The sequence below is a fragment of the Cydia strobilella genome, chromosome 4 (genome assembly GCF_947568885.1).
Source record: "Cydia strobilella chromosome 4, ilCydStro3.1, whole genome shotgun sequence".
NCBI lineage: Eukaryota > Metazoa > Arthropoda > Insecta > Lepidoptera > Tortricidae > Cydia > Cydia strobilella.
The window spans coordinates 5,458,908-5,483,459 of record NC_086044.1 but is presented as its reverse complement, the minus strand read 5'-3'; the positions used below and the strand labels follow the sequence as shown (position 1 = coordinate 5,483,459).

Sequence of the window (24,552 nt, the reverse complement as noted above, 5' to 3'; positions counted from 1 at the left end):
ACTGTTGGGCACAGATCACCTCTCATGCGCGAGAGGGCTTGGGCTATAGTCCTCAAGCTAACCCAATGCGGATTGGGGCCTTCAGCTTCACATACACCTTTGAATTTCTTCGCAGATGTATTTAGGTTTCCTCACGATGATTTCCTTTACCGAAAAGCTAGTGTATATTTTAGTTGAGATCGTAAATTATGAGTGACTGATTATTTCAATTATATTAAAATATTAATTTTAGACTGTGGTTTCATTAGAATTGTTATAAAAACAATACTTAAAAAATAGCACAATTAAATATAAAAAAAAATACAAATATATTTCGTAATTTCATTATGAAATCAAAATGTTAAATATAAAGAAATTATTTGACCGTCTGTCACCTATGCGTAGGTACAGTATTGAAGAGTCACCAGGGGAAATTGAAATTTCAAGAACTTTGTTGAGGAGGGTATTGTATAAACAGGTCACAATAATCTCGAGTTAAACGTCAAATACAAAATATGCAGGTTGTGTTGATGTTGGTTTCGTATTGTCATGATAAAAAATCCATACTTGTTGGTTTGTTAAGAAACTTCTGATTTCTTTATAGGTACATGGAAAATTAGCTTCCCAAAAATTCCAGCATTCGGTATTATTTTCACGAATGGTACATCACTATTTATTTATAAATGTTTACTGTCAGTGTATGATCAATCACTAGGGATGCGCCTGCGTCGTTAGAAAGTTGCGCTAAATCGAGTTTTAATTAGTCGGATAAGAGGCTTACAGCGACATTAGTCGAAGCTGGCGTTTATTCATTTTCTATTTTTTAGGGTACTGTGTGCAAATGGTAAGTATATATTTATGTTATTATTATGTGGACATAAGTTTAACGTATGTCACGTATGTGTCCATATAAAATAACAAATATTAAATAAACATAAATAGAAACTGTGCATTTTGTAGTTAGTGCCTATTATTATTATATTTCTGAAAACATGAAAAACGTTTTTCATGGTTTAATACCTCCACAACATATTTAGGTAATAGTAAGCACATAGTAACATTACTAACGTAAAAAGTATTCTTGCATACAAATTATCTTAGTCTCGTCAAGTTCACAACGACAATTCATTCTAAATTCGAATCATTGCGGTTGTCGAGCAAATCTAAACTTTACAATACTCATATATCAATATTGTAAAAAACCGGCCAAGTGCGAGTCGGACTCGTGCACGAAGGGTTCCGTACCATTACGCAAAAAACTGCAAAAAAAACGCGTTTGTTGTATGGGAGCCCTACTTAAATATTTATTTTATTCTGTTTTCAGTATTTGTTCTTATAGCGTCAACAGAAATCATCTGTGAAAATTTCAACTGTCTAGCTATCGCGGTTCATGAGATACAGGCTGGTGACAGACAGACAGACAGACAGCGGAGTCTTAGTAATAGGGTCCCGTTTTTACCCTTTGGGTACGGAACCCTCAAAAAGCACATAAAATTACAATAACAAGAAAACAAAAATGGAGCCGAACCCTTATTCTTATGCAAATGTTTGAAAATGTGTGTCGTGAAGTCGATGCGACTGATGCGAGCAAGTGAGCGTGTCGTCGTATCGTAGTAATGTCGTTTTAACACATGCTAATGCTTACCAAACTCGTGCGCGGCCAAACAATGAAATCTAATGCAATTGTATAAAAGCTTTCAAAAACAGCATAACTAACTCAACCGGTTTCGACATATAGACGTATACTTTTTAGGCTTTAGAGTTTTCAAATGTCACAGTCGCTTACAACGTTTGTAGATCGTCAATTGTCTTTGTAAGGAGGTTACTTAAGCCTCGGTAGGAAAATGGGAGGCATGTGATTTACTTACAAACGAATTATTGTGACATTGTCTGTGTTACAAATGGTACTTTAATTCACAAGAAGTTTTGGCAATCTTCTCAAATAAAAATAAAATTGCTGACCGCTGCAGAACCGCTGTTAGTTTATGTTATGTACTTATTACAGCGTTTGTTTCTTATGAACTTATAGTAAGTTTACTTACGTAGGTACTTAAATGTAACTGCATGAAGACTAGACAGACCGATACCTATGTCACAATATCATAATATGTATGTTGTATGTTCTGCCATATAGACTGATTTTTAGATAGGTAGGTACGCTCTTCCTGGATACTTTCTGTCACTCGACTAGCTCGCGCTAGCTTCAATGAAACGTCCTGAAAAGTAAAACTAGTATTTGTCGTGATGTATGAAACTACTTATAGTGTAGCGTTCCGTATCACCACTAATAACCGTTCTGTACATAATCCATCTGTTCCCAGAGTCCATGTGGTCCGTCGTGTTTTACTTTTAGAGCCACGCTGTAGGCTGCGACCAATCGATTCCGAAACCAGCGGCGTACAGTTTGTTTAACCCAACCGAATCTTACCAAAAAGATAACTCTTGAATTGAATCCGTACCTTCTACGGGAGTTTTCCCTACCAGAAACTATCTGGATGTAACACAAGGACGCGTAGTCGCAGGCAAAGTACAGAAAACGGAGAGGAAAGCGCGCAATGGATGTCGTGTGACGCAAATAAGTTGTTAAAGGATTGATTTTAGTAGAGGGGAAGCGGTCTGAAAAACTTCGTCATCACGAGCGGATCCCGATCGAAAATGGCCGTGGTAATGGTATTTGTTCGTTGATTTTGTCTGTTTTGGCCTGTAACTCGATTTGCTTTTTGTATCTCGGCACAAAGGCTAGGGTAAATTTTGTTAGTTTGTCCGAGTTCGTGTCCGAGCGTCGTGACGCACTGCTAGTGGATACACGATTTGGGCGTGGACAATCAATTATTTGTCATTAAAACAAATATTGGGTTAGATTTAGTTTCGGATTGCGGCGAATGTCTGCAGTTCCGGTGATGCTGTGCGGTCACTATGTATATGTAATTATGTATGTATTAATTGCACGAGTGGAACGTGTAACTTTTTCAATTTATGTGTCACCTGGCCCCCGGCCTTCACAATACCCTAGCAATGACAGTGGCAGTCCATTCTAGAGTTTAATTGGTCATAACCAGCAATTTAATATGAAACATCATTACAAATAACATTTGCTTTACAATGAATCGTAATCATAATTCAGATCTAGATAAACGGACACTGAAAACTGATTGCGCAAACGCAGAAGTGATTACAAAATAACGAGAACTTCCTCCCACGGCGGCCATTACGCTCAAATTACACAAATAATAACATATGAATAATGAACAAGTGGGATAATTTTTTGTCCTTGCCGCGGCTAGAGCTAAACCACTCGAATTACGGCTAACAATGTAATTCCCGCACCAAACTAGCCCATATTTAATTTTGGGAAAATGTAAAAATAAACGTTTTTATTTGTGTAAATAGCACAATAAAACCGGCGACGTTACGTGTCCGACACGACATTTGTGCACGAATTACGCAGATAAGATCAGTCGCAGTAATTGCAGGAGTCGTTAGTCGTCCCGATCGTGTCAATTCAGTTAGGGGGACGATTCTTTCCAATTCAATATGGATGCGTTTTTGTTGACGGGAAGCGGACAGCGGACGCGTTAGAAAAAATTACGCGCTTCCGGCCGTTCATAGCTTTCGCGGTTTGCGATAACTGTAATTAGCCACAACAAAGACGCCGTTTCCGATACACATTAATGTGACAATATTAAAGAGCACACGACCTAATATGGCACTTTTGACAAACTAATACCCGAGACATCATTCAATTTTGACTCCTATTTTATAAAGCTTGGGCACTATAGTCACTTGGTCGCGTTTTTTAAAGGTTCGCCGTCAAGTGTTGATCTAACAGCTAATAGTGTCCATTTGTGGTTGACAAAATCAATCACTGTGTCATTTGTGTTTTTTGTGGCCGCAGTCCGGATGTAGCGATTGGACTCGATTCAGATACTTCTATGGGAGCCCCGATTTCTATTCACTGTACGTGGTCCAACAACTAGTTAACTGAAAGTAAATTGTTATTTAATTCAGTTTATTTATTCAGTTCATTCAGGCACGTGAGGTATATTTTATATTTCTCAAAGTTGTATGAAATGTAAAAACGTAATGTTAGTGAGTGTGTATCTGTGTATAAGAATGCAGATTAAATTAATTAAAGTACATAGGTAACAATACTTAGACGAATATTCGGCTTTGTTTGTCAATAAATGAAATTTTTTTATTAGCAATTTTGGCTTTATGACTAGGTCAAAATGTAAAAAATAACAAAACAAAATTAAATTTTTAATACTACTATCACATAAAGTTGGTACCTATTCTTAGAACTTAACTAAAAAGTTAGTAAAGTAAATTTGCCTACTATAAATCAAACAAAAAAAAATAGAACAATTAACAATAAAGCCAGATAATTCTAAAAATTTAGTTTTAAGTATAATTTTTTACAGCTATTTTTCTTGGTTAATTTTCTTCATAGAGATGTTGTAAATTTCTATCCAGATCAAAAACACAACGAAAAAAATTAAATAAGTATGGTATGGCGCATTTGAGTCAAAATAAAGTGAGATCACTCAAATTGCTGTGTAATCTTGGTCAAGCGACAATTTAGTCATAAAATCTCATGTTGGGGTAACAATCCGTGCGACAAGAACACGCAATGGCCAAATGTTATTTTAATAGTTTTAATTACCGTGGACTTTGATTGCATTTGTTTCAATTACCTCGTTTTCAGTAATTTCAGCAAACTCTGTTAAAATGTGGCCATCTGGTAGGATTTATAGTTTGTACTCAATGATTTATATATATTCCAAAATACAAATAAGTACAAAATGTCGGACTTAACGTTTTAAAACTATGTATTTTGATAGGGCTGACTATGTATTTTGGGGCCTTGATCCCCGCTCCGGGTCATTACTGGTGCAAAGGTTATCTATTGCGGTTCAACGCGGAAACGCAGCGAGCGTGTTGGGAACTTTTGCGCCTGGAATGACTCGGGGTGGGTTATTTGATTAGTTGTTATTTATGCTGCTTGTGCTTTTTTTATGTACTGTTTTTTTGTTTTTTTTTTTTGTTTTGTAATTTAATAATTTAATTTAATAATATTTTTCTTTTGTTTAAAGGCCTGTTTACATATTGATCAGTCTTTAGTTTGTACATTTTTACTATTTAATAATTGACATTGTAATTGTATTTAGAATTATGAATTTTATTATTTATGTTTTGATTTATGTATGATAACTTCTCATTGAATAAAACGTGAATGTACTAATAAATTTTGATAGGTATGGTTGTTTCTATATCTGAATGACAAAGAAGGAAGTTAAAAATCATTCTCTCATGTGATTTGGGCTGCTGTATAAACTTCTTGATGGATTTGAACGTGTAAAGGTTTGGACAACTTTGGGAACAAATCAAATTATTTTGTTAAATATTTTGATTTGTTTTTTTAAGTAGTCACACCACACTACTCATTTTTCAATTGTAGGTATTTATCGTTGTGGGTATCCTATCCTATCTAAGTATATACCCACTTAGCTAGACAAAATGTTCTTTGTTATCAATCGATTTTTTTTATTTGATTTATGTTATATTCTCTATTAATATTACTTCTCAACATTTTATTTCTTCGTAGCCAAAACGTACGTTTACCAACTCTAATTACAGTTATTACATTAACTTTATTAACGCTTCATAGGTTATTCTTAACGTTGGTTACTATTGCCCTTTTATTAGATAGGTACAACATGAGTAGGTTATAAAGCATTACCAGTAACTAAGTTGCAACAGTTGCAACCAGCGCATCTGAATGGTTTTACGGCCTCTGTAATTAGACCAAAGAAGCCGCCAGCCACTATACTGTGTACAGGCTGTATAGCCTAGTCGCCGCCATGGCCGTAATCATACACATTTCATAGGTACTAATTGGACTCTCAATAGGGCCTGTGGAATTTATAGCTTCATCTAGAACTGGTCGGTAAAGGTATGTTTCTTAGACGATAGTCTTACTTATTAATGTTTATTAATATATCTAAATTTAAATAAGTCGTTTCTTATCTTAAGGGCAATTTAGCCGTCAGTTATGGGATAAAAGTATCCTTAGATGCCTACGTATGTTGCTAATCCCTTAATATTAATAAAATTTAGGATATATGTATGTATATATATATATATATTTGAAAAGGTAAGATCCAGACTTTCTAATTCAGGAAAGGACACAAAGATCTTAGATTTCACGAACTAACTACCTACTTAAGGATGTAAATGTTTATTAAATAAAAATAAGTAACATAAATAATTTACAAATTCATATCTGTAACGAAGGTAGGTACCTATAGGCTTTGTCAGACAAATTAAAATAAGAGTGTAAATTAAATTGCACAGATAAATATACATAGTATTTTTGACTAAACATAATCCACCTATGATTAAAAAAATCCTACTTTAAATAACAAATCTTTACAATATTGCCCACAATCTCTCTGCTTTGCCTAGAGATTGACTGGTAGAGAATGCCTAATGGTATTAAGTCCGCCCTTTGTACTGTAAGGTTTTCTTTTGTTCAATAAGTAAAGGATAAATAAATAAATATTCTATAGAAACTAAAGACTCAGAAACCATCATCAATAATGCAGTTTTAATTTACACCGTCACTTCGAACAAATAAATGGCTATTAATCAGTAACCATAATATTCTCCTAGAGCATATTGAAGACGTCTGAATAATCTTCCGTTCAAATCACCCATTAACTCGGCATACTTAATTACATCGCTAGTGGGCCAGAGTTGAGCTTTTGACACTGCGGACAAACGCATATATCGTGACTCGGGCCAGTAAAGTCGGTTTGTTGATAAAGTCAATTAGTAGTATCAAAGTGGGGACCGGTATCAGTGATTCGGGCCCACCCTCAACTGAGCACACAGCAGTGTGTCGTATTGGCGAGTCGTGATTGGCCGGGTGTGCCGCAGGGGAGTGGCCTGGGCCCGCTACTCTTGGTCGTGTTTTTACGGGCTGCGTAGGCGACCAGCCCGCGTTATTCTCTCGCAGTCGATCGAACGCGTCGGAGTGTTATAGTTTATTGCCGTGAGGGTATCAAGTAAATTGTGGCTCATCGACGGCGATTTATACGTGTTGACTATCTTTTGTCGCGTGCTTAAGGACTTTTTGTGTTACTACGGTGTGAAGTGAGAGGTATGGATATTTTTCATATTTTTTTTATGTACGAGTATAAAAAATATGTAAGTTCATGCTGCGTATAATTACTGTTGTTTTTTAGTTTTTTTATTGCTTTTTGTTCCTTCCATTTAAATGTGGGTATTTGAAGGACTGCATGGTTCATGAGAATTTTGTCTATTAAGTATTAATAGAAATTAGTAACTATTTGTTGAGATATATTCTTCTTTATAATCAATTAAGTACTTAACTATCTACGTAACCAAAGGTTAACTTACCTACAGTTATACTATCAATATATAAAAATGATTTTATTCGTTATGATTCGAATTAAATAAATAATTGAATTGAATTGAAAAATCTTAAAAATCTAGGGAAGAAATACTTACCTACTTATATACCTAGGTGTTATAAATATTTTTTTATTACATGTATGTATACATCTTTGCGTAGACTTTATTCCACATAAACACGTTTAATATTGGTAAATGCAAAATGTAAACAATAAATTACAAATAATGTACATAGATTTTTCTAGGTACAGTATGCGTTTAAGGGATAACATTTTTATTTTATTTTATGTCGTTATGTATATGTTAACCAAATTTGTTTTTGATTAAATCAAAAATAAACTTTCTAATTACAAATAATTACACACATCATAAACAAAAACACCAAAATCCTAATTTATTCAAAAGCTTTAAACAACTCACGCCTCCTGTCAGGTCGCTAATTACGTTTAATAATTAAAATCCCAAAATAATAACGTTATTATTTTGATCAGACCCGCTTCCATTAATCAAAGTCCACGATAACCTTATTTCACGGCTGGAGTATATTTTCGGAGTCAAAAAGGCATAATACCTGATATTTTAAAAGCATTTGCATAATTAGGTGAATTTTATTGCTTTATTGAATTAAGGCCGATGTCAGACTCAAAATTGAAAGCAGCGGGGGTCCCTATGTTGTTAATTTTGTTTATGGCCAGTATTGTGGCCAGTTTGGGATGTTAGTTCCATATTTCGGGATCTATAAAAATGAAGCGTATACGAATCGACAACAATGGCGTATTTATTTTATTGTTTTTATTGCCATTTAATAACGTCCGAGCTGGTTAGATTAGAGTTCTTGACTTTGATTTCGTATTATTATATTTATTACGCTGTAAAAGGTATCATAAATTTGTTCGAACAAGATGCGTGACATTAATGTGCTCGTTGGTTAAAATGGTGTCCGATGAAAACTAATCAAAATTCACAATACAATAAAAGGTTTGAATGCGTACTAAATTATATTTGAGTAAGAGAGCGATACAAAGCAAAGAGTAAGTAAAGGATTGATTATTTAAAATGATATATGCGCCGGCGGCGAGGGCGCCGGCGCCAAAACCAAATTACTCCGTTGAATTAACTTTCTTGTGTCTGTATAGGGGATTTTTACCAAAGCTTTCGCGTTTAAAATAATATACATAATTTCGTATTAAAATTAACTAGAGGTAAAACTTTGGGTGAGAAGGATCTTTTTAACTTTTTCGAATATTTTTTACTTGTTTGATTTCATTAGGTAGGTACTCACTGCTCCTATAATTATTTGTAAAATGGAAACCAAACTCATTTCATCACTCTTTTTGTAAGACAGACGCACAATGCAAATATAGTTCTGAAAGTATATTTTTATAAAGTAAATCAAAATTACAAAGTTTCGTATTGCGTTAGATTCATCTTTTACTTCACTACACTTAAGCCCTTTCCTAACCGATATCATTTATAATTGCTTGAAAAAAGTTTGATATAATCTTTATTCCATGTACAATGCTAGTGTTGGCTAGATTGAGTTCTCACATCACAAAAGGCCTTGGAACGAGTGATTTTAACCGATTTTTTACTAAAGGGTTGGCCGCACTCAATTCGATTATATTACCAGTATCATTACCAGTTTGGTGGACCTCCTGTTCTCCCCCCGCTGCGGGCGACTTTGGGTCTTTCTTGGGGAATAAGAGGTTCATGGAAGCTGGTTATTTCAAGACCCTGGCAATGACTTGCGGATGCCTCCGGAACGCGCGCAGCATTGTTGATTGTATTAGAGTTAATTAGATCTTAATTAACATTCTGGTTTCTCATTACACGCTACTCGCCGCTACTTGGTATAGGAAAGTCGATTTACATCGCTCTATCTCGATCGTGATTACGTCATATTCAAATAATAGTTTTGATTGGTGTGATGACTGCACAATTAAAGTTGATAACAATACATTGCTTGAAGCAGAGGATGATTTTGCTACTAATGTTTCTTTAGATGTGATGTGAGATACTACAATTAAATTCTAAATGTAATTTGCTCATTCGCTGTTACGAAAGAATAACAAAAAATATGATAAAAACGTTTCTTCATAACTTTGTCTATTCTATCTCAATTTAATTTCGCGTTATATTGATATACCTACCTAGAGAGCGTAAGCCCAGAGGTCAATTGAACAAATGTGTTATAACTCACAACCGGTTTTTATCTTTAAATGCTTTATACGATGATCATCAAACATGATCGACCCAGTAGTTACTTTTTTCTGTTTTATCTATAATTTTTACAATATCTCCTTTTCTTCAATATCCTTTGTTTTATAACTATTACCTTCTTTATTAATCTTTTCTTATTCCTTAAGTCGTATATATTTGATGCATTTTATTAATTCCATCATTATTTTTCTGTACCTATATCTTACAAAGACAAACAGCGGGTCCGTTTTAAACAAATAAAAAATTAGGCAACCTTTCAAAGTTTATCCACCCTTTAAAACACTAGGCTGAGGAAATGTCAAGGTTATCAGGCAGGAGCCATCAGTCACAGTGACTCACTTATCACCAGGGAGCCTAATCCGTCCCATTAACACTTAAGCGGACCCAACTGACAAAAACTAATCCTCGAATTCTCAGATAAACCAAGTGCAAACCGGAGATACCCGGGTGTGTCTGAGGAATGGATAATAGGTAATTTTATTGTTTGTTACTCCGGATTGTTTTGGTTGACTTGCTTTAGTTAGTCTGGTTGCACTTTCGTTTGGTATTACATTATAATCCTATATTGAAATAAGCATCCCTAATTCCCTACTAATAGACACCCTTACTAATATTATAAATGCGAAAGTAACACCGTCTGTCTGTTCACGATTAAACCGCCGAACCGATTAAGATGAATTTTGGTATGGAAATAGTTTTAGGTCTGAGGAAGGACCCGAAGGACACAGGTAGCTTTTATCAATCATCATCATCATTTCATGCAGACAATTTATCTAATCTAAAACTAGTGTTCAAAAATTTCCCGGGTTGAGAAGTTTATTGAAGTTGTTTAAACAATAAGCAGTACTGGACGAGATCCCTCAAAGGGATAAGTTCGCCCTTGTGCTTACCTTTTCCTAATTGTACCTAAATTACTTTTATTATGTGTTTTGTACTATAAATAGTTTACTACCACACTACTCCTACAGGAAAAAAGTTTTAAGTAGGTGTACCCACTTATTAACGTGCATAGGTATATTATTAGGTACTTGCCTACCTTCTGTATTTAGGAACGAAGACTGATAGGATCTCGTAGGAAAATAACCAGTTTATTTATCTATTACCGTGATCATTATTTACATCTATCGTGTTATTACCTTTATGACTTATCGGACCATTTCGAGGCCTAGTACGGAAAAAACAAATTAACCGGCTACCTTCAAATTAAAATAAAAAGTAATTAAAATTATTCAACGCTAAATTGAAATTGGAAATGTATTAATATGGAAGCGCTTACCTTTTGCGATTGTTAATTGAAATTAATCGATTAATTTGATGCGAATAGTTGAATTACGATGGTTAATTAATACCGTATAATAAATAGAAGGCTAGGTAATAAATATGTATTCGAGGTGGTAATAACTTCAAGGTATCATATGAGGGGTCGTAGTACAGGTGTTTAAATGTATACGGCGACTTTACGGGATCATTAAACTAGACTTTAATTCATGTTTCTACATTTGCAACTCGAGAGAAAGTTACATGCTGTTTTGCATTAAGTTAACATAAGATTCATAACTTAAATAAAGAGTGACAACATAAAACAGTTTTGGTGTTTGAATACATTTAATTAAATACCATATCTACGAGATAAAAAAAAACGTTATAAAAATGTGTGATTGTATCTGACTCGCACTTAGCCGATCCAATTTTAAAATATTGCTATAAATATGTTTCCATTCTCAAAAGTAAGACAATTAAACGTTAAACATAATACATTGTCAATAAATTAATATTTTTATAAAAACCAAATAAATAAGAGCACCTTGTTTATTATCATTTGTCTGCTCATACTTGTTCATAATAATTTATTACAACTAGGGAACAAATTAAATTATTTTATTATATTTTTTTTTGACTAATATTTTTACATACAAAATACTATTACCTATATAAATCCTAAACTGTAATAGATGTCACATACAAAAGAAAAAATCTGGATGAGCGCTTGGTCACTTTTTCTGTAGTATATGCCATCTATTACAGTTTATAACAATTCATTAGTTCAAACTATTCCATCTATTCCATATTGTATGCCGGCGGCGCCTGGAAGGATTACTTTTTTGCCCTTGTCCATTAACGAGTGTTAATCTACTGTTCTCGATCCTATCGCAGTCGTGGAATAACAATGTGAGGCTTTATGGCTCGGATTGCAAATCGATGTTGACAGGATCGTGACGGAAGTAAGATAGTTTTTCTGGTTTGCGTATCATTTTATGGATAAGAATTGCTACTTAATAAACTCGTTTTTTCTTGATAATTTTCTTTTTTTTTTCCTCTCGCGGAAATTAAGATTATCTTTTTTTTTTCTCAAAAGTAACTCATAGAATATTTTGTTACAATTATTGTTATTTTACGTCACTCTTAAAAGTGTTGTCTGCGTTAAGTACATTTGTTTTTAAAAAATCCCGCAAATGGAGAAATTACTATGAAATGATAGTTCTGTTATATACCTACTTAAAAGTTAAACTCACAATAATTAAAAATAAAATTGTAGGCCTTTAACTAACACAAAGCTGCAAAAGTAAATATCCACTTAAAGAATGAATTCGACTCTACAGTCGGTATGCACTTTTTCAACTCACTGTACTTAATTACTTTCATAATATAACGGCTTAACCTAGTTTAAATATAGTATACTTATATATTGTGCTCAAGTTTTATAGTTGTATCAACAAATACGCCTACGGGGCGCATTTCCCTTTGATGTCGCCGCCACTTGCGCAAGAGTTTTCACTTAAGTAAATTTCCTTCAGTAAGTTTCCTGCGGAAGCCGCGCTAATGGCACAAAAAGCAAAGGTTAATGAACTCGGTACAGTTAGCGTAAAAAGTGTTGCGATTACATGCTCGGCCTCACAGCATTTAGCGCTGATATTGGAGTGCGTCTAGCGGAGGTTCTCATTCTCATTACACGATTCGAATCCGTAATAGAAAGGTATTACCTACCCGAAATGTACATGATATCAATCAATCGAAGTGTATGGATAGTGGTAAAGTGAAAAAGAGTAAGAATATAAAGTTCTATGGAGCACTGTATTAAATATACATAAATATGTAAATATTACTGGACAATATTACATAAATCGATTTAGACCCACAGTTAACTATAAGGCTTGTTTATCGGGCATTAGACTATTAGGTATCTAAATATCCTTTCCGTTTGTAAATTTCAATGGTCGATGATATTTAAAATAATTTTCAATACAATACATAGAAAATATCCAAAATTAACTGTATTTATTGAAGTGATGCAATTAAAAGGTGGTAAAATATTTGACTCCGAATTGTTTTTTTGGGAATTTAATTATTTACTCCAAAATTAATAATTGATACTTTGACCTGAAACATAATTAAAAGCTAACTGATGCTAACTGATACAATGATTTAATGTTAGCAAAGCTTAACTAAGAAGGCAGTTGGCCTGTAAGCGTTAAATTGTACGAGTAAAACTCTCGGTAGAGCCGCAACGGCACTGGACCAAGACATTGCCACTGATTTATTTAATTTACAGTTTCGTTCGCCAATCATGATACTTATTTGTCACGAGTAACAATTATTTTTGCGTAAATCTCTCCATAAGATAAGTTAGTAATTTAATAATGTTTTTTAAACTCAAGTCTACTGTGAAATAAATGAGAAATAAAATAAGTAGGTATACTTCGGTAGTGTTTTTGTTAAAAATATGATCTGGTATTGCAAATTTAGCTGTTTAGTTATCTTATAAGTATATTTTTAATACTTGATACACTATTTTAATGTTCAAATTTTTTCATCAGATACTCGAAGGAATTTGAAGAAAGTCAATAATAATTTTATCACAACAAAGTTTATTGGCCACTGATTATTTTCTAATTAACTTTGCGAGTTAGTCATAATTACACAGAGATTTGCAGCGAATTAAAATAAGTGAATTGCAATTAAATTCAAAGGTATACCTTTTGATTTAATGCAAGTTGCAATAAACCAGATTACTTATTCTGTGCCAGAGGCCCTACCGCCAACATCGAGAAATCGAAAATCGTTATTTGCCTCTCTATCGATCTTGCTCATTCGAGCGACAGAGAGGCAGAGATTACGTTTTACGATTTCTCGATGCTGCTGGTGGTAGGGCCTCTGACTACATACTGTAGATTAAAGAGCTTACCCACGCCTAGGTACCTATTACTTACTGATTTTAATAGACGTTTTTATAACGCCTTAAGAGGAAAGTGGACGATCGTTTCTCCATACAAACGTTTTCCTCTCAAGATATTATGGAAAATATTGTTACACCTTTTGATGTAAATTAACCATAGCTAACTATGCCCCCTAGTTCGACTTTTTTTATTGTTATATCTATATTTTTGTAAGCTCCTAACTCATATTCTTATTAAAAGAAAAACGTATTTTAGTACTTAGTTAATAACGGCTTACAAAGTAGATAATTTTTATTGAAATCGTTTTAGAAAAGTTTAAAACCCTAACCCTAATTACAACCGTATAAAAAAAGGATTTAGGCTCCTCTTCCCTAGTAATTACGTTCTAATCCGAATAGAGATATTGCCACAAAAACCTCTAATATTTAATATCCTAGGTACCTACTTACCTAAATAAATCTTAAAGCTAAGGGTGGCTAAGGGGCAGCTAAATTCCTCAAGGTAACTGTACCTACATGATCTTAATCAATTAAAAGTAGATAAGAAACTAAAATATATTTCAACATTACCTAGGTACTTACTTCAATACAATCATATAAAATGATAAATCCGTCTCATTTGGACTTTTACTTAAACCAATTTACAATATTAGATCAATGATTTTATCTATACCATATCGGATTTAAACTTACCTTTATACAGCTTTAACCGATTTCCAATAAAATAAGCTCTATGATTCGCTAATCCGGCGCGGGCGATGAACCGTTTCGCCACCTGCCGGCCATCTGCCGCCGATAGCTACTTTCTTCCATTATCGGTTCATGTTGCTATATAATGATAATGAACTATGACTACATTTTGATCATCAATACACGTACATTATTTAGGATGAGAACTCCGCAGAATAAGCTTAAATGAGAAATATAAATAATTGATTCGTACGTACGGTAACACCGAAAATATAATTATACAAAATAGAAAATCGTAAGAAGGAAAAATGCTACGTACGAAATAGTCTAATCTCAGCATGATGCTCGCGACTTTCAGCGCTAACCTTCCAATGAGACCATATCATTGCTACACTATCGCATTGGGCAACTGTTATGATAGCTGTATTATAAATAAATAATAAAAATAATTAGGCACTTGCGATAGAATCTTGAAGTAAATAGGTAATTAGTACGGTCAGCTGCTAAGATATTTGAGCATTTGACCAATAGGTACATGAAAGTTTGCATGGTTAACTAAGAAGACGGTACCTACTTGTCATACCTAAATAATAGTTGACATTATTTACGTAATTCTATACCGCATACATATGAAAGCAAGATACTCGATTAACTATGATTATTTATTCATTTAATTGACATGCTTCTACAAAAAAAGACACGTATACATAAAATATAAAAGCATCTAAAAGCAAAGGTAAATGCAAAATTTGGAGAAACACAATGCTTGGAGAAAAAAAAACGAAACTCACATTTTGATGCCCTTTTGTTAAACATTCGTAAATACTATCTATTTAGATTAATTTAATAGAGTTTTGTAACTTCTTAGTACAGAGTATTGTGTGCATGGATTATTATTAAGAAGTTATAAAATAGACATGAAGATTTTGAAAATACAAAAGAAAAACTTAAATCACTTTAAGATTGACAGCGTACAAGAGTAATTAAGAAACTGCTTCTTGTTTGAAACTAAAAAATAATAATACAAAAAAAATACCGAACTTCGATTAACGGAACCAGCATCCTTAATTAATTTGGTACTCGTTAATTAGCTGAAACTAATTACTTTTTTCAGACATAGTTTAAATAGCCTACATTGGTTTAATTAGCTAGTTAGATATGATTATTAGTGTTAGGATGCTAACTAATTACAACATTTTAAATACAACCTAGACTGCTAAATGAAACAAAAAAATCTTGTTTTATTTTATTTTGGTTCTGTAGTTACTTAAACATCAGTCAACATCCGCAACCCGATTTATTTTTGCGTTACTGCAATCCGACCAGCACTACAATTTTACTTACCAAAAAACTTTTTTTTAATAGCCTTTCTTCCGCCACTCATCACGGTTTGGTGCATACTCCCGCCAGCCGCTGCAAAATGCATCGAGGTTGTCCCGCCATCATGTCTTTTTTGGTCTGCCTCTGCTTCAGCTAACGTGGGGTCACTTTTGAGCTCTAATCAAACTTCCAGAGTTGTTCTAGTTCGGTGTGTAGTATTATGTAGTCTGCGAATGATATTGTATTAATGATCTATAGGCTCTATAGCTGTCAAGACTAAGGCATCTAGACCAAAGTAAGAGGGCGTGGAAGAAGCCGGAAGTTTGCATATTGCAATTAAGATGAGGAAGCTTGATACTGCTTGAATTACAGATATATCCGTACCAAAACAGCTTTAGCACCACCCACTTTCATTCTAAAATAAACCTTATGTATAAAAGAGAATGATTAAAGTCCGTTATTAAGGTTTGTCAATTAGGTGTTTGGAAAAACCGCGATTGCTGGAGGGTTCGCGATTACGTTTATATTAACATTGTAAATGTACCTACATTGTTATTGTAGTTGCTAATTGTCTATGATATGCAAATGTTTGGTGTCTTGTAAGATTATTTTTTTATGAAATTGCATGCGTAAAGAAATTTAGAACCGTTAAAACATGGATATGTGGTTTTAGATCTACATATTTAAATTGTGTTTCAGTTAATGTTGCTGGTTTTAAAAATAAAATTAAAATTAATGTAAAATTGTTTTATGAATAAGAAGATAAAATTTATTTAATTGAAAAATATCCAAAAATAAAAACAATCGTAATACGCTTAAATACGCTTGTTTGCCACCTTCGTGGTATAAAAAAAAGTAACTTAAATATTATAAATAAAATGAAATGAAATATCCAAACAGTCACAGTAAATATTCTCAGGTCATGTTTAAAAAATGCTTAAAGTTTGTAAACTTATACAATCTATGAACCTATGTTTATGAACGCATCCTAAACTTAACTTTCTTTGTTGCAGTACTCCCCAAAAATTTTCACCATGGGTGTGTCCGACCACACCGAGCTCCCGGACCCGGAGCGGCCCGGATCCGGCTCGGGCCCGGACGACGACGACGCGCCGCGCCGGAAACAGCGCCGGTACCGGACGACGTTCACCAGCTATCAGCTTGATGAGCTTGAGAAGGCGTTCGGACGGACGCACTATCCGGACGTTTTTACTAGGTAGCTACATTTTTATTGTTTTTTTTTTCGACACTGAGCTGCCGGAGCCGGAGCGGCCTGGATCCGGCTTAGGACCGGACGGCAGTCTTATAAACTAAATATGAAAAATGACTATTTAGACTTCGTTGTTGACTAGCAGGCCTATGTATTTCCAATATGATACTTATCTGTCAGTGTCAAAAGTGACATTTCAATAAAATAGTCAAATTTTTGGTCAATTAGATTTTATAAACTAAGTATAGTTTTCTTTTGTTACAGGGAAGAACTGGCTTTGAAAATCGGACTTACTGAAGCTAGAATTCAGGTACGGAAGTTTAAATTTTAATTCAAATGCATAACTGGTAGGAAGTAGGAACAAAATAATATGTAGTATGTAAACGCCACATCTCAGTCGATTAGGCGGCTTTTAGACAATAAAAGGGCTCATATCTTTTTATGTGCATGTTGGGTAAGAACACAGTGGGTATAGTCATGTACGAGTATAATTATTTGTTTCTGACTAATTTTTGTTTCAATTCAAGGGCCACAGAATGATTTACAAAAGTAAGAGCAGGGGTCTAACACAAAATTAGGCAATTATGTACTTTTTCTTGTACAAAAGTAGTATAGGTATATAACTCCAAGCGGCTCAAGTTTGACATAAACATCGAGTTTCAGTCGATAAGTCGGCTTTTAGACAACAAACGAGCTCATATCTTTTTGTGTGCATCCAGGTAGGGGTTAAAACTCGCACTTCGTACGCTAGGTAATCTAAAATATTTGTTTCTGTCTAACTTTTGATTCAATACAAGGGCCACTAAAACATTTACTAACATCAAACCACTAATTTATTTTGTAGAAATAATATGTCCAAAAGGAGTCAATAACTTCAAGCTGTCCACGTTTGACATAAAAATCGAGTTTCTATAAGATTAGTCGGCTTTTAGACAACAAAAGGGCCCATATCTTTTTATGTGCATCCAGTGTGGGGTAAAAACTCGCACTTCGAGCGCCCCGCCGCGCCCGACGGGGTCCGTACGATATCATTATGGATGCTGTTTACACATCGCCTATTATTGTATCAATATTAATGCTATTTAATTCACTTTAGGTGAGCTAATGTAATATGTTTATATATTATTTGAAAATGTGAATAATTTATGAAGTGTCAGATATTTTGCCATTTTTTTGATGTTGTTATTATTGAACGTAATTGTTTTTCTTTAAGCTGTATCATTTACTGCAGTGTACCAATAAAGAGTATTATATCTTTATATCTACATCGCTTCTACAGGTTTAATAATTTGTTGAAAATTAATTATATAAATCAATATTGAAAACCAATTGTACACGATAAATTACACAAAAGTAAGCTTGTGGAGTTAGTAACAAATTAACAATTAAACACCATGTAACAAAAACTGACAAAAATATTTCTTACGACCACAACTAACATATGTATTTACTTTTATCTAACGTACGTATCTGCAGTGACCATAATTCTAGTAGTTTGAAAAACATCCTGACAACAATCTTCGAAGATATCGCAACTGAAAACTTAACCACGACATTTAGGTATGTTTGTATTTCGAAAAGCATAATAAAAAACTCCGCGAACTCCGACCTCTTCGATTTTCGAATATCGAAAACAGTTGTATGACTAGTATGCCGTTTAAAAAACCATAAATTACATAACGCACCATAAAAAGGCAATTTTGAGCACTTTGTCCATAAATTTAATGTTTTCATTACAGTAAATAAATGGGAACTGCCTTCATTCGTCACATGTCATGTCCATAATTACTTTATTTCGTAAGTTTTCCGTAAAGGTGGATTGGTGGAATTAAATGCAATCCATTTCTGGCAACACCTGTTGATTGGCCACCGGCAGTGAACGGTGAAATGTCAATATAATGACGATCGTCGGGGCTATAACCAGTTTTCCACGCTGATAACAAATGTAAAAGTGTATTTTTGAAGTGTGAAGTACCTTAAAGAAGTGTGTGCTTGAAGAAGTTTCCATTGCGATGGGTAAAGATATTTTTAAAGACACGAAATCTTCGGCACATAATTTAATCTTTCATAGTGTTATAATGAAATGAAGACATGTTATAAAGTGGTTAAACGAACTTTCTTTCGCATCGTATTTTCCGGTTGCATCTTCAGCACTGCGCCAGGGTCAACTATTTGACTATGAGTACTCCACTTCTCACAGTCTTTAGTAATTTTGGCATTTTATATTGTGAGATTTTTCATTCCAAGTTCATTCTATTTTTGTGATAGGTAGGTAAGTGCGTTAGGGTAAGATTGAAAGGGTTTTTCATGAGGGGTACCTAAGATGAAAAGTCGCCCGTAATGCTTCGGCCAACGGACGATTTTTTGTCTTACCCCTCATGAAAAACCCTTTCAATCTTATCCCAACCCAATTACATCATACTTAATATGTATTATGTTTTTAAAATAATTATTGTAAAAAACTTGTTGTGATAAAAATAGTTACAATATACCGTACACATTTACAATAAAATTTTTAACGTTGTCAAGATTGGTTAAATCATTCGGAACCCCACTTTTGGCGATATAAATAGGCTAAACAGGGGCTATTAGAAGTATCATGTACTTACATTACAAGCATAAGAATACTATTACGCTTTGTACGTCTTTTTACTAAGAAGAGAAGACTTTTTGCAATAACTCAAAAACGGCTGGACCGTGTTTGCTATTAGTTTTGTTTTTTCATATTTTTAAATCCATGGTTCTAAAGTTAGAGGGGGGGGGGAACATATTTCTTTTCGGGAACATGTTTCGGAGCGTATTTTTCGGAAAATATTCATTTTATCTGAAACTGGTTGTTGGAGACCCTTATTGGTTTTGAAAGACCTATGACCTATCCAACGATACCCCAGCGGATTATGGATAAAGCGAAAAATTTATTTAAAAAAAAAACATTTTGTATAAGTACTAAAAAAATCTTTTTGCAGTTTTTATTTTACCTTTCTGTTGCCATGCATGATTTATGACATTTATGTATCCATGTCGAATTGTAGCTTTCTAGCACTAACTATCACGGAACAAAGACTCGGACAGGGCGAAAAAGGGTTCCTAATAGTGGCTACGGAACCCTAAAAAGCAAATAATACTAATTAACGTTCCTCATTCAAAAATGGAAGCCCATCACCTTTGTCGCTCTCATCCAATCAGCGGCGATTAACCGATTAATATCCGTCTGAAATATGATCACACCATTCCTCACAATCCTCAACCTTTTCGACGCTCTTATTGCTATACATATACAGATGACTTTTTAACGATACACGGACGGGTATTATACAGGATTCCTTATAAGACAAGGCTCGGACCCGGCTCTGCTTGCTCTAACAACGCTAACGATCACTTAATCACCGCACAGGGATATTATTCCCGATGCATCGACACCCGCCTTTTGCGAACTAGTATATTTTATCACGTGGAGTTGTTAAGGATTGCGGGTTCAATCGAATAGTAGTTCATCTGGGGCGAATGCTCGGTAAGTTTAGGAATAACAAGGCAAGGAATGATGCAGATATTTTTATTAAACTGCAGAAGCCCGATCAGATTTAACATTGTTACGGTTTTGATCTTATTTTGATACTTGAAGATCGCAAAATCGAAATCGAAGAATCGATCGAGGTCATAACAAAACACGTTAATGAAAACGATCCCAAACCCGGCCTAGCAGCTTCACTAATGTAGATAATCAAGATAAAAACGAGAGCCCAAAATAAACCTTCAGGAGCGGATATCTCAAAAACTATACAAGATATCGAAAAACTTGACGGAATGAAACTTGTAACAAATTAAATCTCTTTTCATTTTGTATAAGTAGCCAAGTCGCTCAGACGCATAGTTTCCGAGATATAATCGATAAAACCGAAAAATGGAACCTTCAAACCCACCTCTCCCCCCAGCACCAGGGTTATGGCCGGGGACTTTTGATATGTTCACCTCCCAACTAGTCCAAGCAAAGCTACGAAGTCAAAAATTGTGTTCCAAGCATTTCCCTCTATACTCTTTTTTTGGGCATTTATTTCCTGGCCTATTAAAGTTAAGTAAACTTATTTCTACAGTGTTCGACTTCCACGTATTATTTTATTTCAGTCAATGGATTCGTTAAATTGAAATTCAAATACATAAGAATAATTGACGTTAAAACAAGTTTTTTTTGCTTCAACGAAAATAAATTTTGCAATGTATCAATACTACCAATGCACAATAATGCTTCAAAGTTACAAGAAAATACTCGTCGTATAAGATTGTATGTGTAGAATAATTCATTCAATGATTAAGTTCCTTATAAGGCCTAAATTGTTTCACTGGAACTCCAACTTTAGTTTTTATTAAGTTCAATCAATTATTGTGGTCGATAATCGGTATGATCGAGCACCATAATCGATATAATTGCGTCTCTACGCATAGTTACATGTAAAAAGTCAATCGAGTTAGTGAGGGATTTAATGTTAGATAGGTATAAAAGGTGAATAATAAAGACAGTAGCTCCATTAAAAAACCGCGTTTTATGGTAGTTTGTGAGTGTGAAATCTCTCTATTTTTATTTAATAATTTAAATAAGCCAAATAACACTAGACCCTACTCATAGTGTTGTGTTCCTGCCGGTAAGTAAGGTTGCCAGAGCTCAACGAGGGAGAGGAGTGTTAGGGTCGGCAACGCGCGTGTAATATCTCCGGTGTTGCAGGCGTCCATAGGCTACGGTAACTGCTTACCATCAGGCGGGCCGTATGCTTGATTGCCACCGACGTGGTATATATACCTTAAGAATTATTCAAAAAATAGATTGTTTTACGGTTTTAACTGATAACATGATAAGATAAGATAAGATAAGATACATTTATTGATAAAATTGTACAAATTTTACACGTCAATTCAGCCATACTATAATATACAATGTCAACCATATAATTATAATAAATTTATACTACGTTACAATATACAATTTGTGTTCGTAGTTCTATTGATAAAGTTCATTATTACAATTATTATATTTATTATTCGTTATTACAATTATTATATCTATATCTCAGTTTTTTATCTAATGTCAGGGCTTATTACACTTCCTTAAAATAAATTCATTCACACTGTAGCAACACAGGTCAAGCAACATTTTTTTAATCTTATTGTAAAATATTTTATCGCTCGCCGAGGTAATTATGTCACTAGGTAGGGTATTATAGATCTTGACACCTAGGACAGCGAGTGACTTTCGATTGTCATGATTGAGATATAGATGAGATGAGAGATATTGAGATTGTTATAAGTTTTCATTGTCATACTATCTATGGACTAAGATATATTATTTTAGGTTGATTAGTTTAAAAGCCCAAAACTTTTAAAAATAATATTTCCTGTTTGTAATCGCCTTACGAATATATGAAACGCCTTACAAAATCTTGTAAGAACACTTTCGGTCTTACTTATTATCTTGTCTGTGGGATAATTTCTTGGTAACCATCTTATGCGCATTGTTCTTGGTAGGAGCAGGAGCTATTACTAGTTATTAGTAATTAATAAGATTACGAACCTGTTTCATTGTGAAAGATGGTCAATATATCATATTATTATGGTCAATATGTCATTTAAAAAATTGTGTTAATATGTCATTTTTGAACTTTGTTTTGTTTTTACATCTTATATTAAATCAAAACTATTTATGGGTAAGCCTTGAATTGAATTAACTGATTTTATCATTGCATCCATACGCTGTTATTTTATTATACATATTACTCATAGAAATTAGTAATATCATATTGCGCCAGATTAAGACATAATTTACTTATCTCTCATTAAAAAGTATGTCCCGAAAAGTATATTTATCTTATTACAAGATATAAAAATCACCAATCATTAACTACTCCAGATTATTGTAATGAAGATAACGTATTACTAGATACTAAACTGTACCTTTTGCCAACAGGTATGGTTCCAAAACCGGCGAGCGAAGTGGCGTAAGCAGGAAAAGGTGGGGCCCCACGCACACCCGTACAGCGGGTACCTGGGCGGAGGACAACCGCTCCCCACGTCCGCGACGCTGCCACCGGCGCCGCACCCGCTCAGTCAGCTTGGCTTCAGCCTTAGGAAGCCGTTTGATACCGCTTTGGCCAGTTTTAGGTGAGAAAGACATGTTTTGTCTACACATTTAAAATATAATACAAAAATTGGAATTGGATTCAAGACTTGAGTCACTGAAGGTTATGTTTCTTAGACTAGCAGGGGTTCCCAATCTTTTTCAGTCCGCGGCGCACTTGCAAGTTTAAAATTTCGGCGGCCGCTCCCTAACCTACCTAGGCTATTCCTAACCCCCTTCTTATAAAACTTTGCAACCTCTTATAAACCTCTGTTAATTTTTGTCTATTTCTAAAAAACGTAATAACGTTTATGAATAACACCAAAAGTCTGGGAAGTTAATTAGTTTGAGTGTGTCTAAGCCACGAATATTTGGCAACTATTCGGTATTCGGCCGAATGTTGCCTACTATTCGACCTAATATCTGTTGCACCTACCTAAAAAGAAAAATTTGTAATTATTAGGTAAATACGAAGATCCTTTGTTGATTACAAAATATTTTATATTTATTTATCATGGCATCATGAGTCTGATTTGATTGACTAACTACATTCATTAATTTTGTTTAACCAAAAACATAATTATCTTAGAAAAACGTTGTGCTTTATTGTTGGCGAACAGTTGTTATAATAATTGTGACTCAAAATGTTCGCATGCCATGCCGAATATTCGGCGCTTCTTTCGAGAGAGGGGCCGAATATTCGGTATTCGGCCAAAACCACTATTCGGGGCATCTCTAGTCTAATGCCTCCACTGTTTAGTAGAAGCCATATAGTAAAGTTTTTAATATATATAATAAGTAGTTAAGAGTGTATTTTTTGGATCATTCTATAGATCACATTCCCACACTCCACAGATTGCATATTTCATAAATAAAAATATAATTAACGATAAATGTCTCTTTGTCTACAGGTACGCCAGCTCACCCCTCTTCGGAGCCCAATACCTGCCCCCACTATCCCGACCACCCCTATTCGGCGCCCCGCTATACGCTACCTCTCCTCACTTCCACTCCATATTCGCCAACCTAACCGCGCCCGAACCACCGCGACTATCCCCCGAACATTCCCGACTGTCCGAGCACAGTCGAATGTCGGAGCAAAGCCGACTGTCGGACGTTTCTAAAACGCCAGAGAACCGTCTATCGCCTGGGCGTTTATCTGTGGAAGTCACCTCCCCCGCCCCGTCCATTTCACCTCCGATCTCGCCGGGAAGCGAGTCGATACCTCAAGCGATGGAAGACGTGCGGAGTTCGAGTATTGCCGCTTTGAGATTAGCGGCCCGCGAACATGAATTAAGGCTGGAGCTTTTGAGACAGCGGGCTGACTTGATTTGTTGATATTTTCAGTTGGTGTTTGAGTTTAAATAATAGTTCACGTGAAAATGATTCTTTACCAGTGTTAAATCTACTACCAAAACA

General features: G+C 34.5%; 2 protein-coding genes across 2 annotated transcripts in view; both read left to right on the top strand.

Moving 5' to 3' along the window:
- The window catches only part of LOC134741007 (homeobox protein aristaless-like), a 509,271-nt gene that overhangs the window by 342,320 nt on the left and 142,399 nt on the right, over positions 1 to 24,552 (top strand). The gene's annotated exons all lie outside the window — the stretch shown is intronic.
- On the top strand, positions 6,796 to 24,521 carry LOC134741139 (homeobox protein aristaless-like). Its single transcript, XM_063673910.1, has 5 exons — positions 6,796 to 7,141; positions 16,834 to 17,036; positions 17,295 to 17,340; positions 22,984 to 23,177; positions 24,045 to 24,521. The coding sequence occupies exons 2-5, from the start codon at positions 16,855 to 16,857 to the stop codon at positions 24,469 to 24,471; spliced, it is 849 nt and encodes a 282-aa protein (XP_063529980.1). The 5' UTR covers positions 6,796 to 7,141; positions 16,834 to 16,854; the 3' UTR covers positions 24,472 to 24,521.